This window comes from Diadema antillarum, unplaced genomic scaffold (genome assembly GCF_040938485.1).
Source record: "Diadema antillarum isolate AM-2024a unplaced genomic scaffold, OU_Dant_1.0 seq00001808_RagTag, whole genome shotgun sequence".
Classification (NCBI taxonomy): domain Eukaryota; kingdom Metazoa; phylum Echinodermata; class Echinoidea; order Diadematoida; family Diadematidae; genus Diadema; species Diadema antillarum.
This window is the reverse complement of record NW_027272483.1, coordinates 188,512-205,479: the sequence shown is the minus strand read 5'-3', so window position 1 is coordinate 205,479 and position 16,968 is coordinate 188,512. Positions and strand designations below refer to the sequence as shown.

The 16,968-nt window shown below is 39.1% G+C and overlaps 1 protein-coding gene across 1 annotated transcript in view; it reads right to left on the bottom strand.

The window, feature by feature from the left end:
• Positions 1-16,968, bottom strand: part of LOC139712452 (adenylate cyclase type 5-like) — a 175,365-nt gene that overhangs the window by 13,135 nt on the left and 145,262 nt on the right. Inside the window, exons 7-8 of the mRNA XM_071624268.1 lie at positions 3,251-3,392; positions 72-265 (exon numbers count right to left, since the gene is read on the bottom strand). Of these exons, the coding sequence (XP_071480369.1) occupies positions 72-265; positions 3,251-3,392 (336 nt within the window). The remainder of the gene's footprint in view (positions 1-71; positions 266-3,250; positions 3,393-16,968) is intronic.

Here is a 16,968-nt window from a genome sequence, read left to right as displayed (position 1 = left end):
TCGGAGGAGGGGAAGGTCACTTCTCGCTGGGTAAAATTTCGCTTTATACGCTTCCAAAACAAGTGACTCACTTATTTTCGATGTTGGTGACACGGGCCGATTTTCCCGTCTTCTCGTAGTGTCCTAGCGTCCTCATTTCCTTCGACTCCTTCCCCGTCATGATGGAGGAGAAGGGCTTCTCCGCCCCCCAGCCCTGGAGCTGCACCACCGATGAAGAGCGCCCTCTGTGTTCTCCGTTGGACGTGATGGGCGACCTCATCGTACTCTGATTTCGAACGATCAGAACAAAGAGAAAACTTATTTCTGAGGAGTAACACAACAAGTCAAAGATTTTTTAACATTGGGCAACACATATTCTAACATATGCAGAGAGCACTTCAAACATGAAGCACACACTTGATATAAAAAACAAACAAACAAACCTGCATTATATACTTTGGTATTCAGCAATCAAGTCTTCGCGTAATATTTGGGGCAATAACACACCAACTATCATCCGTGCTCATTCAAATGGCAACTCTTAATTTTACTGCATATCCTATATTGGAAGAAGATGGAAATGGTGAGATTCATCAAATCTGTCCAAACCAGATCATTTTTTTTTCTAAAATATATTGCCAATTTAAGAATCAGTTATGAATTTAGTGATTTAGATGCTTATGATAGACTTTTTACAACTCAAAGGAACAAATTAATTCTTTGACCAAGACACAGTTAAAATGGGTGAGAAGTTTTTACCCCACCTTTAGAAATGTGTTTAATGAATAGGACAAATTTGGGCAAAAAGAAACGGTGCCAAACCACAGCAATGTGGTTTCTGTGACTTGATACATGTAGGTTTTAAAGATGAGAAAGGGAAAACACACACATGACAGTTGACTTAGGAGTTGGTGAAATGGTGTAATAAGAGACAATATCTAAAAATGAATATAGCCACAAAGACACAAATAAGACAATCTTTTTCCAATCATAAACAGAGAATGTGTGTTGACAACAACAACAACAACAACAACAACAACAACACGTTAAACTATTTACAGACAAGAAAAGAGGTTCATGCTGATGCTTTGTACTGTGAAGGCACAAAAACAACAACATATATTTAAGCAATGAGTTTGAAGTACATTGAGCATTGCAATCGTGAAAAGGATGCACATGTAATGAGGTATAGCTTCTGCCTGAGTTTTAATAGTTTACAGAACTTTCAAGAAAAACACAGATATATGTGTAGCAAATAGTTTGCCTTCCCCTCAATTACACAAAGGCAAACATCAATAACTGATTATATCTTTTGATGCAGAAAAAAGAAACGACAACACGGATCGCATAATTTTCAGAATCCTTCACTCACAAAAATGTATTCAGAATAGCATGGACCTTGCTGTCTTGAAGGATAGTCCCATTTATTCATATTTGTGGTTGTGGTTTTCAGCAACAGCAATTTCCTGCAAGGTTTTGGGACCTTCACATAACCATCATGTCCTGACAGGTACAAATGAGTATGCGGAACTAAATGAATCATTCAAAACAAGTCTTGATTTTCTTTTGAGTAGTAACCACAAGAACTACTGTATTATTAGCTTTGCTTCATTCATTTTTTATACTGTTTTCTGTAACTCTAAGAGATTACTGTAGAAGGGAAATTGATACTAATACTACAGCTTTGATGGTCTGGGGAGACAGTATGATGAGCAACCAAAATAATGTTTTGGAGCTGCTGTGGTCCAGTGGATGGCACACTGTGCTTTCTATGAGAGGGACCAAGGAGCTATACACTAACAGCTCCTTGGAGGGACCAAGGTTTGAGTCCAGCGGCAGCATTTGTATCCTTGAGCAAGATACTGTACTTACAATACTCCTCTCTTACCCCAAAGGGTAATGGTAAGGGTGAAGAGCAGGATGCTTAAAGCCAAAACATAGTACTGGTACGCCTGCAAAAGTTGTCAAATTTCACTCCCAAATGTGCACGTATGCCTAAGAAATGTGTGGAATAACGCTGTAATAACAAGATATTCGATGGGTAACGACGAAAATGCGTAATAATAACCAAAAAGGTTCGCCCGAGTCACAGTCTCAGAACTTACGCGATCGAGGTCAGGCTAAACTCGGACTCAGGGACAACTCGGCCTCGTCTTGACGACGGGACGAGTTGTCCTTCTGGATCGTACAGTGTTGTACTATGGGAGCGGCCTGTACATTACAGCGCTTGGAGTTCTTGCTAGTCACAGTTATGGTCCGAGTTGATACCAAAGATGCTTAACTGAAAAGACAGGAAAGCGTGCACTAATCCTGTACAAAACAAATGGACAGCGCGCAGTCCTCAAGCATATTACGCACATCACCTGAGACGCCCTGTCTTTGAAGTTGTTGTTGTTTATCAAGCGTATTTGATTGTCTTTTCAGTATGGCGATCAAGAACTGCGGGTAAATTGTCTGAAATAGGGCAGAGCTTTCCCTGAGACCAAGTTAGTCTGGATCCTTCTGGAATAAAAGTCGGTATACAACTCTTATTTTTGATCTCGAAATACTCCAAAATAACTCCTCATCCCAGCAAATCGCGTCAGCCAGGTAAGTTTCTTGGTAGATTCTTTCGATATATTGCAAGCAAATATGAAATGGTGCTAGACAGGTTCTCAAACCCTTACCAAAACTATGTTTTCTCTTTAACATTAACCTGTTGAGGACGGACTGAGTTTGCAAAAAACAATAAACATGTGCCTCCCATGGACAGCTGCACGAGTATACCCAAGACTAGCCTTCAATGGGTTTGATATTGGTGGTAATGTGATTGCATTTTAGAATATGTGCACTGAATAAACTTGCCGCTACGCTCAAAGGTTTACTGAAGAGTGGAGTGATTGCAACAACACCAACAACATGGTCTTCTTCATCCAGATTAGCAACTCTAGTAAATGCCATTGCTCAATATCTCAGGGCCCTGCCATTATAATTATCATAGTGATGCCACGTTCCCATTCATACCCCTGGGTCAAGAGGGACATCTTGAGCAAGAACATCTTGCTCAGGGGCACAGGAACTAGACGGGATTTAAACTGGAGATCCCCGTCTGAAAGTCAAGAGCCTTCATATCCACTATATTCCACAGTGCCTCCATTACTTTAAAAGGACAAATCACACACACACACACACACACACACACACACATACACACACACACACAAATAAAATAAAGATTAAGAAAAGGAAGAAGAAGAACACAAGATATCATTCATTCTAATTGACCCCTCACCTTTCGGTTGTTCTTGGGAATGATGAGAAAAGTGTCAATGTTGTGATCTCTGAGGTATGTGTTCCTTTCTTGGCCATTCCCTGCCTCCACCTCGTAGTCGCCGTTGAGAAACTTGAGCGTTGCCTTGGTGATGTGGACCCGCCTGCATAACAGACAAGGAGGAGAAGCAGTAGATTTTATACTAACCATCAGCTGGGAATGTAAAAATGATTCAGGCATTTTTTTTTTCAAAAGAAGTTTACAATTACTTGAGTTTGATTTTCTGACTTACAGTATGTTTGATGCATCTTTTCATGCAACAGGGCCAGGTGACATTTGTAAAGCTTGCAGCATTTTGTTGATTGGGTAAGGGGGCACTGTCGATTCTATACATTACTGGTTTTATAAGCAGCAGTTACCAAAAGTAATTCATACTTTCTCTATAACCCTAACTCAGAAAAACAAATGACAGAGGGACAAATTGTATCACTTTGATAAGGAAACAGAAGTAGTTTATAAAAACCTTTCAATCAATGACAAACAAGCTAGAGTCATTGACCCCAGGCCATCTGCAGATGTGAAACATCATCGTCATTCACACATGAATCCATGAAAATGGTCAGATCTTTTCTCAAACTTTTATGGTAATCAGTCCCAATTAAGGTTAACGAGAGTCAGATTAACATGAGAAATCAAAATATCAGTAATGGCGTCCGGAGGAAAAAGCAAGACTGTCGAGTACATTAAAAAACCAGAGTGCTGCTATTAAAAGAGTCATTATGATTGTATCACACACAGTGAGTTCCTGACATGCCAGTACAATGTATGTCATATTTATCCTCAAAAGTGGAGAGAATATCAACTCTTTTGCTGTCCTATAGTCACTGTCAAGTGACAGTTTTGCATTGCCAGCCCAAACAATCAGAAGACCCTCTGAAAGACAGGAGGAAAAACTTCAAAGGCGGGAAGATTTGCGGATTTGTCTCGTCGCAAGTTGAGATCTAGGGAATGAGAAGGGAGAGAGAGAAAGAAGAAACAGGAGGGGAAAAAGAAATTAAGAGAGAAAAGAGGAGGGGAAGGGGAGGGTAAATGAGGGGAGGGTTCGGCAGCTTTCAGCCGTACCCGATTTCGGACCATCTGCCATGGCGGAGGGGAAACACAAGCCTCGGCAGAGGACTCCGGTTTCACCGACAGGCGCCACCTTCCCCCCACGTGAAAAATTCATGCCGACACCTTGATTCGCCGGCTGCGGCATGAACGAGCACGCATGCTTCCTGACCGATCAACTTGCAAATTGGCAACTCTGAGAAGGGGAGGGGGGCTGCCCCTTTGTGAAATGAGCAGAGATAGGATGTTGACCTCCTGGCACAAAAACAGTTTTACATATCATTTTATTGCTACGCATATAGTGTATCATTACCAACATACTGTTTCTGAAATGCATGAATTACTATTAATGGACGTTTCTTTTCCTAGAGCCTAGTAACTAAGCATTTCATTCAACTGTTCTTTCCAATTAACCCCTTGAGGACAGGTTGATTTTGCTACAACACGCATTTCCCATAGACACTTGCCCGAGTATACTCCAGATTTGTCCTCAACATGTTAAGTTTCTAAGGCAGGAATTCACTTAATTGTTGCTTGGTAGGGCAAACCTCCAGCAAACTTTGTGGTTGTTTAGGGAAACTTTTGTGAACAAAACATACATAGAATCTGAATATAGTTCATTACCGAAATGATCTATTATCACAAAATACAACCCCTTTATTTATGTTTAAAGGCACCGTAATCATTCAAAGGAACTACAAAGGCACTATTAAAATTAGAGCACTTTTTTTAAAGGCACGTATAACCTTCTATCAAGCCCCTCTAAAACAACTCTTCCGAAAATTGGCTATGTTTGTACTTCAAGACCACTCACTACAAATTTTTCTTTTCCCTTTTTTTTTTGGCTTGTTAGTTACAAGTCATGTGAAAACACTCTTTTGTATTAAACAGATTTTATTTTGCTGTCAACAGTATCTACACTTCTTGGTGAGAAGAGATTATTGGTGCAAAGCAGAAAACCTTAATGCATCATTTCATTCTCTTGAGACTTCAATGCATCTTGCAGAGTCCTAATAATGGATAATTTTAGTTGCCAATAATAGAGTCATTATCTTAATTGCCCACTCCAAAATTCTGATGATGAAGAGTTACTAAGACTGATGATTGACATCTAAAGAGTGTAACGTCAAAAACATCTCCATCATCTTGAAAATAATTAGGAAAGGACAGGTTGGCCATAATAGTGCAAATGATATTCCAATAAGGAGCTGCATTCTAAAAACAACACTGTAAACAAATATGAAAGGGGCTAAGAACTACTCAGCAGTTTCATCATGGCACATGTCAAAATAGTGCAAAGTTTTGATGACCGAACTGGACATCACAAATTCAATTACCCAGCGGGCAACACCAAAGCCTCGACGAAACCTGTCAAAGCAGGAAAGCTTGACAGCGCTATAAGCATACTGTTTATGCGGAGACCGCAACTTGGGATTTTCGCTGGGCAGGATAGCGACGTGTGACTTGTTTGGTTTGACGGACAATTCTCTGTCAATAATCCCTGAGCTGTCCCAGAACCTGACACGCACGCACCGCAGCTGGGACGCCAGGTGGCTTTGACCTCCTGCGATTTTCCTTTTCCCCTCTCCCCGGCAACTTGGCGGCTGATGGACAGAGGCGGCAGGGTACAGGGAGGCCGGTTTTCAAGGAACTGACCATCCAACGCAAGCCCCATTTCTCTGGGCAGTTTTTTCTTGAGGAAATCAATGAACAGGCATGCTGGAAAAGTAGTTTTTAGCATTCTATGACTGTGACAGAAACAAAAAACGGTCCACATCCACGAGACATTTATTTGAATGTTCCCAGTAATTGTGTATGAGTGTGCATGTGAGTCACATGCATGATCGAATGTATGAATGTCTTGCCCCAGGTATCCTTTCTTTATACTGTGAATCACATGAAATATATCAGCATGAAAATTACTGTTGCCAGCAAAAGGATAATTTTCCTCTCAATTCTTTAATTTAAATCATTATTCATATATAAATGATCTAAAAAAAAAAATGCTCATTCATCTAGTCTTTCCATTGCCAAGGAGTCTAACCTAAACATAAGACATGAACAATCTTTGGCAGTATGAAATATGGAATGTGGAACATATGCTGATTCCATGATTAAACTGACGTCTGTTTGCAAAATGAAAATTTTTTGCATTTTCCTTCTCAAATTCCACAGATTCCCTGCCCGAGAAAAGCACAACTCCCAAAATTTCACATTCCCTTGGGGAGAGCAGAAAGGAACATTTTCTGCGCTGCTCTTCACCAAGTTCTGGGAAGAAAAAGGAAATAGAAGATACCTGCACGCGGCCAGCAAAACCTGGAAATTACACATTCATGGACCGACTGGTGGGTTCCTCTGCGAGTAAAAGAACTGACGTGATCAAATTCTAATTCATAAAACATCGAGGTCGCGAGGATTCAATTACTCCTTCCATACTTTCCATAGACTATAGGAGGGAGTGCCTGAAATCCTTCTTTATGAATCATACATGGGAGCCATTTGAATTCATTTCATTCTGGATGATTCCTGACAAGGGCATCTCAACGCAAGGGGACTCCAAACCCTTTGTAAAATATCACAAAAACATGAGGAATACTTTAAATTTTTGTTGTGGCAGCACAATACGATCCTCTTACGTTTTGAGCCATTTTTTTATTTCATGGAGAGCAGTGTCTGGCAAAAGAATGTAAAACAAAAACCCCTACACAGAAACATGAATGACATCTGTCTGCTTTACAGATCTATACAGCCCCTAACACACATTAATTTGATCCTTTTTCATTTCACCTTTTTATCAAAATTCAAAGGTACTGCTAAGTCTAAGAAGCATCGAAATGCATTTGGAAGGATGTAAAAATCTATCCCTGCAGCAGCAACTAGACATTACCATTAGGTGTTTTATTCAAGTGGTATTTTATTCAAGAAGAGAAATGCAAGTGTATGCATCAATACAAGTATGTCTGTAATACAAACATGCATTTAAACAGGATAACATTATAATTCCTTGGTATTCTGCTTGTTGCAGTATACAACTCTGTCATATTCCATTTTCCTAATTAGCCCATATTTTGATTTATACAACGTCCAAGTAGATCCTTGTAATTTGATTGGAGGATTGTTGGTGACGTGATATTCAATAAGTACTCCATTCAACGCGCCGTGCAATTTTGGTTCGATTTTTTTGTTCTATTCCACGGTTCGAGAAATTGTACGGTACTGCATGTACTGTGTGTTGCATATTGAGGATCGCATGCAGCTAGCGCAGTGTACGTGTGCGGTACATGCATGCGCGTACGTAGGCCTACGTAGTGCTAGTGTACGTGTATGAGCGCTAGTATAGCTGTGACCTGTATCTACACTGATTGCACAAGCCAGAAAGAGAATCACAGTGGATCGATCCACGTAAGTATGGCTATATTTTTCATACATATATAGACTTCTAGGCCTACTTAGACCTACCCAACAATCCTCCAACCAAAAAGATCTACTTGGACGTTGTATAAATCAAATAGTGTATTACTATGGTCTTTACTCGTGCAATGGAACGAGATTTCGCACTCGGTGAAAGATGAGGCGCACTATTCAACTTGGCTTCGCCTCGTTGAATAGAGCGCCTCTATCTTTCACCTCGTGCGAAATCTTATACCATTGCACTCATGACCATTCACTATTTGTATAATACCGTACCTGGTAATCATACTTACACATCTCATGCATATCACATTGCTTTTTACAAAATATCCCGTGTAGCTGAAAGCAAAGGGCATTTAAACAGGATAAGATATAGTTAGTTGCTAATTGTGCTTGTTGCAGTGCAATATTGTACTTTCCTAAATAGCCCATATTTTGATATAAATATACTCACACATCTCACACATATTGCTTTAATATACTACACTTTGTAGGTAGAAGCAAAGGGCTAGCACCGTTTATACCGTACATTTTGGTGTGCAATATTCGCAAGATTTGACTCCAGAGCTGCCAGCCATGTGAATAATATTGCCTGGTGGTGGAGAACATTCTCTTATGTTGCCCAGTAGGGACACAGCCACCAAATGCTTTGGTATATATGCTTCTTTTTTTTATTCACCTCTTTAACTGAATTTAGAGTGTACCTGAAAAATGTATATATATATATACATATATATATATATATATATATATATATATATATATATATATATTTTTTTTTTTTTTTTTTTTGGGGGGGGGGGACACACTTCTAAGTGGCGGATCCAGAGGGGGGCGCAAGGGGCACACGTCCCCTCTTTATTATTTTTTTTCAAACAAAAGAAATAAAAAAGAAAAAATGGGGGGGGGGGGGCACATACGCCCCCTTTAATTTTGTAAAGGCGCCTCCCCTTTATGGAATTCCTGGATCCGCCCCTGCTTCTGACGAGATGGCCATCTCTGCTGAACGTTCTTGTCTGTTCTGTTCTACTTACTGTTATGTTAGTTTTGTCTCATCTTGTCTTGTCTCACAGTCAATTCTCCCTTGTACTATTACTCCTATCTCAGTCCTGTTTCATGCTTACTTGTGTGTATATATGAGATATGTTTCTGTCTGTTGCTCTGTCTTTCTAGTGGGCTTCCAGACTTTTTTTCCGTGCTTTCGATAGATGTTTTTCTTCAGAGGGGCCCACATCCTACAAGTTTTGTCTTTTTAGTGGGTCCCTCCATTTTTTGAATTTTGCATATAGTATGTTTACTTGTCTCTGATCACAAATCAGGTTTATGACAATGCATAATTTAATATCGTAGGGTTCTACAATTATTGCACTCTCTTTTCATCTCACATAGTTTTATGCATCTTATTTCTGTTACCAAAAAGGTGATGTCTATGTCGTCCCTGGGGCAACAAGACCTCGTATCTACAAGATGTCAAATGTTCAGGAGAGCAAAGAAACATGGCAGCCAAAGGACTGTATCAAATGGGATAATTGCCTTTCCTTTAACATGCCATGGTGGCTTCATTTTTTGGGTAAGACAGTTAGGATTTGGACAGGACACCACTTACTGTAAAACATGATATGTTCACGGCATGAAATTTTCGCGAATTGGAGCCGACGGCCTTTTTCATGGCATGAAATTTTCGCAAACCGCCACTGGCATTCAATGCATAGAGTGTAGACAAAAACTTTTGCGTGAATTTTAATTTCGCGAATTTTGGCGCTAGCGAAATTCAAGAAATTAAAATGCACGCAGACATTCCTTGTTTTACAGTAACTGACCATTTACAGTTATCTGACCATTTATCAAACAAAGTCATTTTCACCAAAATTTCATTTACGAGGTCTTGTTGCTCCAACCACGATGTCTATGTCAAAAAAAAAATGAAACAAAAATTGAAACTCAAATTGAAATTGAAGAGATTATAGTTTCAAGTTTGAAATGGCAAACATATTTTTCTTGCATCCTCTCTTGTCACTCATTTATTCATGACAAATCATAATCCTGTCATTTTAGCCTCAAGCTGAAGGCAAAATTCCCATGATACTGACATGAAATCACTTTATTTCCAACAAAACAAATTGCAACTCCAGCGGAAAACCACCATCGTACAATGTTTTCAGATGAGCTACTCCTGTAGTTTTAAATGTCACGTTATGTAGATCACACGTCACTCCACTCCTGTGGTATTTCCAAAATCAGCTCTTCAGACCCTGTGGTCCGAACATTATCTAGCCTGAAAAGCTATCCTCTGCCGGTCAATATCTTTCCATAGATGTACCCATATACTTTCATTACATATTTTGTTTGAAGTAAATTGAAATGCATAGAGGAAAGGCAATATGCAGGATAGACGCTAGTCCATTATGAAATCATATCCAGTACAATCTAAATGGAAATGAATGTTTAACACAGAGTAGTTTCTGTTTTGATGTGGGCAATTTATATTGACAGAAGGAAAAAGGAAATCAATATTATGTGGCTATTGGTATATACGACATTTTTGTCTGTCTATGTTGCGTACCTTACACACTAAGAATAGAAATGCTATAAAACACAATGTTCAATAGAATTTTAGAGCTGTTAATCCTTTTCTAATCAATATTAGGCCATTCAGTGGAAAACAACAAAGTTTCAATGAGCATTGAATTTCATTATTTGACCTTTGTACATTAGTACAAATATGTCTGTCCAGTTTTGCATATGTCAAGGCAACATTTTTCATTTTGCCAAAAACTCTAAAAGATTGCTTCTTTGAAGCAATTTTGGGTCAAAGCTATCTCTCACTGAAGTGTTTTAAAAGTTGGTATTGTATTGGGGATAATTCACAGTGGAAACAGAAAATTAAGTGACATCCCAGAAATGTACCCTTTTGTTGTGGAAATGCCCCCATCATTATTTGTAACAGTGCTCAGAAAGCTTTTCAAGATCTTAAGACCTGTAATCATCATCATCATCATTTTTCTCATTATCATCATGAACATCATCAAAATTGTAGTGCCATCACCCATTTTTTCCCCCATTGGTCACACAATTCTATTGACTTGTTATACTTCATTACAGAAAATGTTAACAGCACTGCCTGATGCACAAGATTAAACAAGGGTTTATTCATGTGCTCTGTGATATGATATTGCGTAGGTTAAAAACAAAGAGAGTATTGTACGTTTTTCTCGGTAGAATGGTCCACGTTTGGAAATGTGTATGATGAGTGTGTATGTGTGCATTTGTGTTGGATTTGTGTTTCTATGTGTGTTAATGTTAATGTTAATGTCGGTGTTATTGTTCATGTGTTTTTATATGCGAGTCTGTGTTTGTGTATGTCTCTGTGTATGATATGAGGAGCAAGTTAAAGGGCAAAGTATACACCGGAAGAGAGACAAACAGGTTGTGTGTTCAAACACGTGTACTGGTCAAAAGGACACAGTACAGACCAAAGGAGAGATAGAGATAAAGAAACATAGCATGAGAGGGGAGGGGGGGGGGGGAGAGAAAGAGAAAAAAAAAGATGAGAGAAGGGAGAGAGAGATGAAAGAAGGAGAGAGGGAAAGACAGACACAATAGACCAAGAGATAGATGTAGGGCGGTGGTAACAGAAAGGCAGTCACAGGTAAAAAAGAGGTGGGCCATGTCTGTGTAAGTCTTACACTGTTTATGCAAATTGGCATTGGTATGACAATGTTTGTTCCTTGCTGCCATGGTACTCAACAAATGTCACCCTCACAAAAGATGATGGCATCGAGACGTGGTGTTTAAAGCACAGACTCACAATCATGATTTGAATTTGAATAATACCCACTTCCAGCAAAACAGAAATCTATTCTTGGCAAATGGAAAGTCTGTGGGGAAGGTGCCCATGCAGGGAAAGTGGGGCGAGTCAAAAATGAAAAAATCACAGTAGATGTGCATAAAATACCAACAGAACGAAAAAAAAAAGACAAAAACTCGGGGATGGCTAATGTTGGATGAAATTCATGATTGGAATATATATGAGAGTAGAACATGATATTGAATTGATAACGAAGGAGAGCTGTAGTCCATGGCAAAACATGATGGAAAAATTGCATTAGTTTGAATTTCTAAGCACAAAATAACAGTGCAAGCTACAATGCACATTGGAGCAAATGCTGAATCAAATTTGATTTGTGAAATGGCAAAATGGTATATTGAATCACCTTCTAGTAGATGATAATGTGGCAATAGATAGGATATATTATACGCTATAAGCCTAAAATGACGTGTGCATGTAGCAAAGGAGGCTATCTCTCAACTCATGGCAGATGCGTCCCAAGTATACTCGGGCAAGTGTTTAGAAGGGAAATGCGTGTTGAAGCAAAATCAGCCTGTCCTCAATGGATTATTTCAACAGCGACATCATCCCTGTCTGTTGGACAAATTTGCAATGTTTTCAGAGGAATTGGAAATGGACCTCCACTTTGACATTTTTCCTTTCCAAATCATCTGTTCTTGATCTCAGGAAGACTGCTTAAGACTGCTTAAAACAATGCGCAAAGCAATAATTAAGCAAATCACACCTGTAAGGCATGGCTCGACACTAACTTTTTTGTTTGGTGGCCCGATGGGGCCACCAAAATCCTAAATTTCAAATATATGGTGGCCCGAGAGAAAAATTTGGTGTCCCGAAAAAAAACAACATTAAAAGTTCTTTTTTTTAATGAGTCAAATATTTAAATTTTATGATAGTAAGAATTAAAAGTTGGACATATCTACTCATAAATAAACTTCAACAAACTTGCAACACTCACTCTCAGGCACTCATTCAGTCCTTTTCATCCATCCTTAAAACAAATTTAACTGCTAATTTCCGGCGCAAAAAGTTACGAATTTATTGACATACTTTTCAAAAAATTTTGGTGGCCCGAGGCGGGCCACCAAATTTGCCCTTTTTTGAAATTTGGTGGCCTAACTTTCATTTTTGGTGGTCCCGGGCCACCGGGCCACCGTTAGTGTCGAGCCCTGTGTAAGGTGTATTTCACATAATACTATTAGGAAGAACATAATTGCACATCTTACAATACTAATGAAAGGAAGATTTGATAAAGTTTCACAATCTCCACAACAAAAGTGTTCATCAACAAATTATCAGGATATTTAGAGGGAAAATACAGTTTTTTAAAAGTTTTTGTGGGCAATGTGAGCAATGATTCAATTTGTGTGTCACACAGACCTTCTCTTGTGTACAACACAGTGACCCACTTGTGTGTACTGTATAATGCAGAACCCTTGAGAGCTTTAGGGAACCCTACATGTGCAATGCAAAGAACCTGCATATTCTGTATATCATATTGAAGGCATGATTTTGAAAGAGGACATTGCTTAATATGCCAGTGGCCTCTTTTATCAATTCATTATCGATTGGTTTTGAGCAAAGTATGCAAAATTCACATGCCATCATGGTATGAGTCAAGCATCTTGGGGGTATGGCAAACAGACACAAAGCCTTCTTATACAGCAATGGTATAGAAAGCCATCTGTGTTTGAGTCAGTTATTTCTTGACAGGTGCTCTCTATCATATATTTGTGACCAATAGCTCATAAAAGTCATAGAAATCTACGCTGAGAAAACTGACAAAAAAAGACACAAACACACACACACACAAACAAACACACAAACAACAACACACAAACATAAAATTTTATATTTAATGAAAAAGCATGCTATCTTTAGAAGCTACCTTCTGTCCAAATTTCAAAGTTCAAGAATGTTTTGAAATATGAAGGTCTTTTGAGGGCATGCTGCTAAGGTGTTTTCAAACGACATATTCCATCAAAAAGCAAAATCCCCTGCAAATTTGACCACATCCACGCTTCAAACCTGGCTTCATCATCGCATATTTTCTTAGAAGCAAAGCTCTCTTGCCGTTTTTATGGTAGGTTGTTCTGAATAAAATGCGGTAAAATCATTCATCATTTGAAAGCCAACAGTCAACAGTCTGCAAAATTGGGAAGTAAACAATATTGCAAAACCAGAGTTCTGCAACTCTAATAAGATTTCATGATGACGGGTCGCATTTATTTCCAGCGGTTATGAACCCACAAGGGGGTGGAATATTAATGGAGGCCACACCATAGTTTTTCCAGGGCAATAACCTTGCCAGGTACCTGCTTTAACAGCCAATTCATCAAAGATGAACCATCTCATTTCATAACCCATCATGTTGAGGAGCTGAAGGGGTGGGAGGAGGAAGAGGAAGGAAGGCTGGGGAGGGCATTGGGCATTTTTTTTAATATATACATTGGGATAGAAAAAGTTACATTTCCTTTTCATCTCAGCAAGCAGATCAAAGAAAAAGTTTGAGATGACAGTTTTCCTGGAGAAGGCCATCATGGGTAAAATAAGACAAAAATGCTTCATTGTGAGACAGAAAAAGGTTTCCATGAAAATCTAGGAAAAGATTGACTGTGTTCCCTCTGGGCAAAAATACAAACAGAAACATCAGCTTTTACTATAATACATACATGTAAAGGTAATTACCAAGACAAGACTCAATACTAGAATCCCTCACTCGTCCTCTGTCAACGGAAAGGCTGTAACAACAATGTAATGAAATATAATCTCTATGCTGTGTGGGTGACAGAAGGGCAATAGATGGGATTTTAATGTTCATGTAAGTGTTTATAGGCTTTTAATGATGAATGTTTGAATGCCCCTTCACACGTAGTTCACCTTGGACAACATGATGATAATGTCCATGGGCAGTTGCTATAAAGGGGCTTTCTCATGTAACATGAGCCTCTCTGTCTCATATTTGAGTGATATCTCTGATGTCCAGCTAACAATTCTGAGGTCACGATGCAGCAAAGGATGAGGCATGGGGAGACAAAGAAAACATCTAAAAATAGATACGCTGTTATTAATTTTCAGATACATGCAAACATTCACCTTGCCTCTAGAATTCAGCCTAGGGGACACTGTGATTCAGATATGCTCTTACTATATCCCTAACCTCCTTTGAGGAGAGTCCAACATGTTTACAACTTCACCAAAAGTTCCTTTCACGCTAGAATTGTATTTTGCATTGTTTAACAGTAGCACAGCATTTTAGAGGAATAGAAAAAAAAGAGGAGCCGAGATGAAATTGCTGTTAGAGTAAGAGTTGGGTCTGCAAGGACATTGCCTGCTTGAAGATTTGTGTAACTGCATAAACCAAGTTGTTATGCCTCTTTTTGCCATCTAAAATGATACGCATACGGCATCGTTGTACAGTGATCTGTTATATCTAAAAAGGGGAAGCGTGTAAATCTTGTTTTACACAAGGCCGAAGCAAGACTACCTGGGCACATCATGACTCGAGATGGGTAAACAATGAACAATCCATTGCAGGCATGAATTGCCTAAAAAACGAGCCACGGCCGTGACAGAAGTGGATACACGGAAAGATCCGCGCAGCTTTTGCGTCAGAAGTATGATGCGAAGAGAATCTGATTCTGACATAAAATCCACTTCATATCACCCCGCCACATCATTGGAAGAGAAGAAAATGCGAAATTGAAATTTTTCATGACGACAGGCAAACAAGGGGGCTACCATTTGTCATTTGCCTCTAACCATCCTCAGAACCAGTCTTCTCCCTGGGAAAGACTCTGCCTTTGTTCTGACAGCTCCGATTTTACGTAGGTGCTGCACACACATATTTTTTCCTCTTTGACAGTGGATGGAAAACTTGTTGCTAAACAAAATATTGACAGAAAACTGGGTTACACAAGAAAATCTCACAGAAATTTGCTGAAGACAGTTTAATGATTAAAATATCATGTAATCTCATATTCAGATGTTACAGTTTTGCTGTTGTAGCTTTAACCATCTACACACAGTCCCACAAAGACATATACATGTATTGCTCAATCACGGAAGCAACAAAAAATGTGATGGTCAGTTTACTATTCCAATGCACATGTCATATATGAAGCGGTTGTATTTCCGCAAATTTCACAAGATGAGTGATGCCCATTATACATCGCAACATGCATAACTACTACCTCCTGGAACACAAGAAAGTTAAACATACAACTGTATTTACTCAAGGATAGAATTAGACATACTTCCTTCTTGCAGAAAAAAAGGAAAAAGCTGCAGAAACTGCACATCTAACAATAGTGTGCCAGTGGCATAAAATTGAATCAAAATATTAAAGGGGCCTTTGCCAGGATCTGAAGCTCAGGCCCATTTTGACTCAATCAATACTTCCTTCTTGAGAAGAGGGATATCTCCTTCCATTACAGTGATTCTCACTTTTCAATCACTTGCAATATTGCGACGATATGATTTGGAAAATGCTACATTCAGGTGTAAAAGGCAGTACTTCATCCCAGGACCACGATGTGTATATTAAATGTCTATCTAGTTCAACCTTAGCATCCTTCTGTCGCTGTCAAACATATCTTGCACAACTGCAATTCCACATTAGATAAAAACTATACATCACTGCCCCTTGTGTCGATTCAAAGCAAATCCTCAAAACTGTGACGTAGCTGTTACATCAAGAATTTTAATTTCAAACCGGGGAAGAAATCAGATTTTGTGCCATGGCATGGGACAGAGTGTGACCTTTGGAGGTCATATCTCTGACTAGGCACTAAACTCCTAGGTACATGTATAAGGTCCCTTTACCTCTCCGTTTCCGAGCCAACCTGTAGAAATAATGATTGTCAATCACGGCACACAACATCTAGCTGTTAGTTCATGAAACACAGCATTTCAATAATCACATGATTTCCGATAGCAATTTAAAACTTTTCAAAACTTGCAGGTTGATGGAAATATTGGGATGCCTTCAAGGGCAATGCTATTTTAAAATATGAGATTCTACTACTGCAGGCCTACACGCCCCCTCTGTTGACTTGTGAAGAACGTCAACGTAATCTCAGAATCTAATAATAGCATTCTACCCCCTCGAGTATTGCTGGGATTGATGGAACATTGAGGGCGCCTTTCACATGCTAGGCAATATTCCAAAAGGTGGCTATGCACAATTCCAAGACATACCATGTGCAATTGCAGACTAAACTGATTCACTCTAATAAAGAAATATGCAACAGGTCATTGTCCACTATGTATTGCAACTGATGTACAGACTACAGCAATGAGAATTTTCTCTCAAGGACCCAGACTTATAGACTAACTCTGATTGGATTTACCCCAACTACTGTTTATATACAAG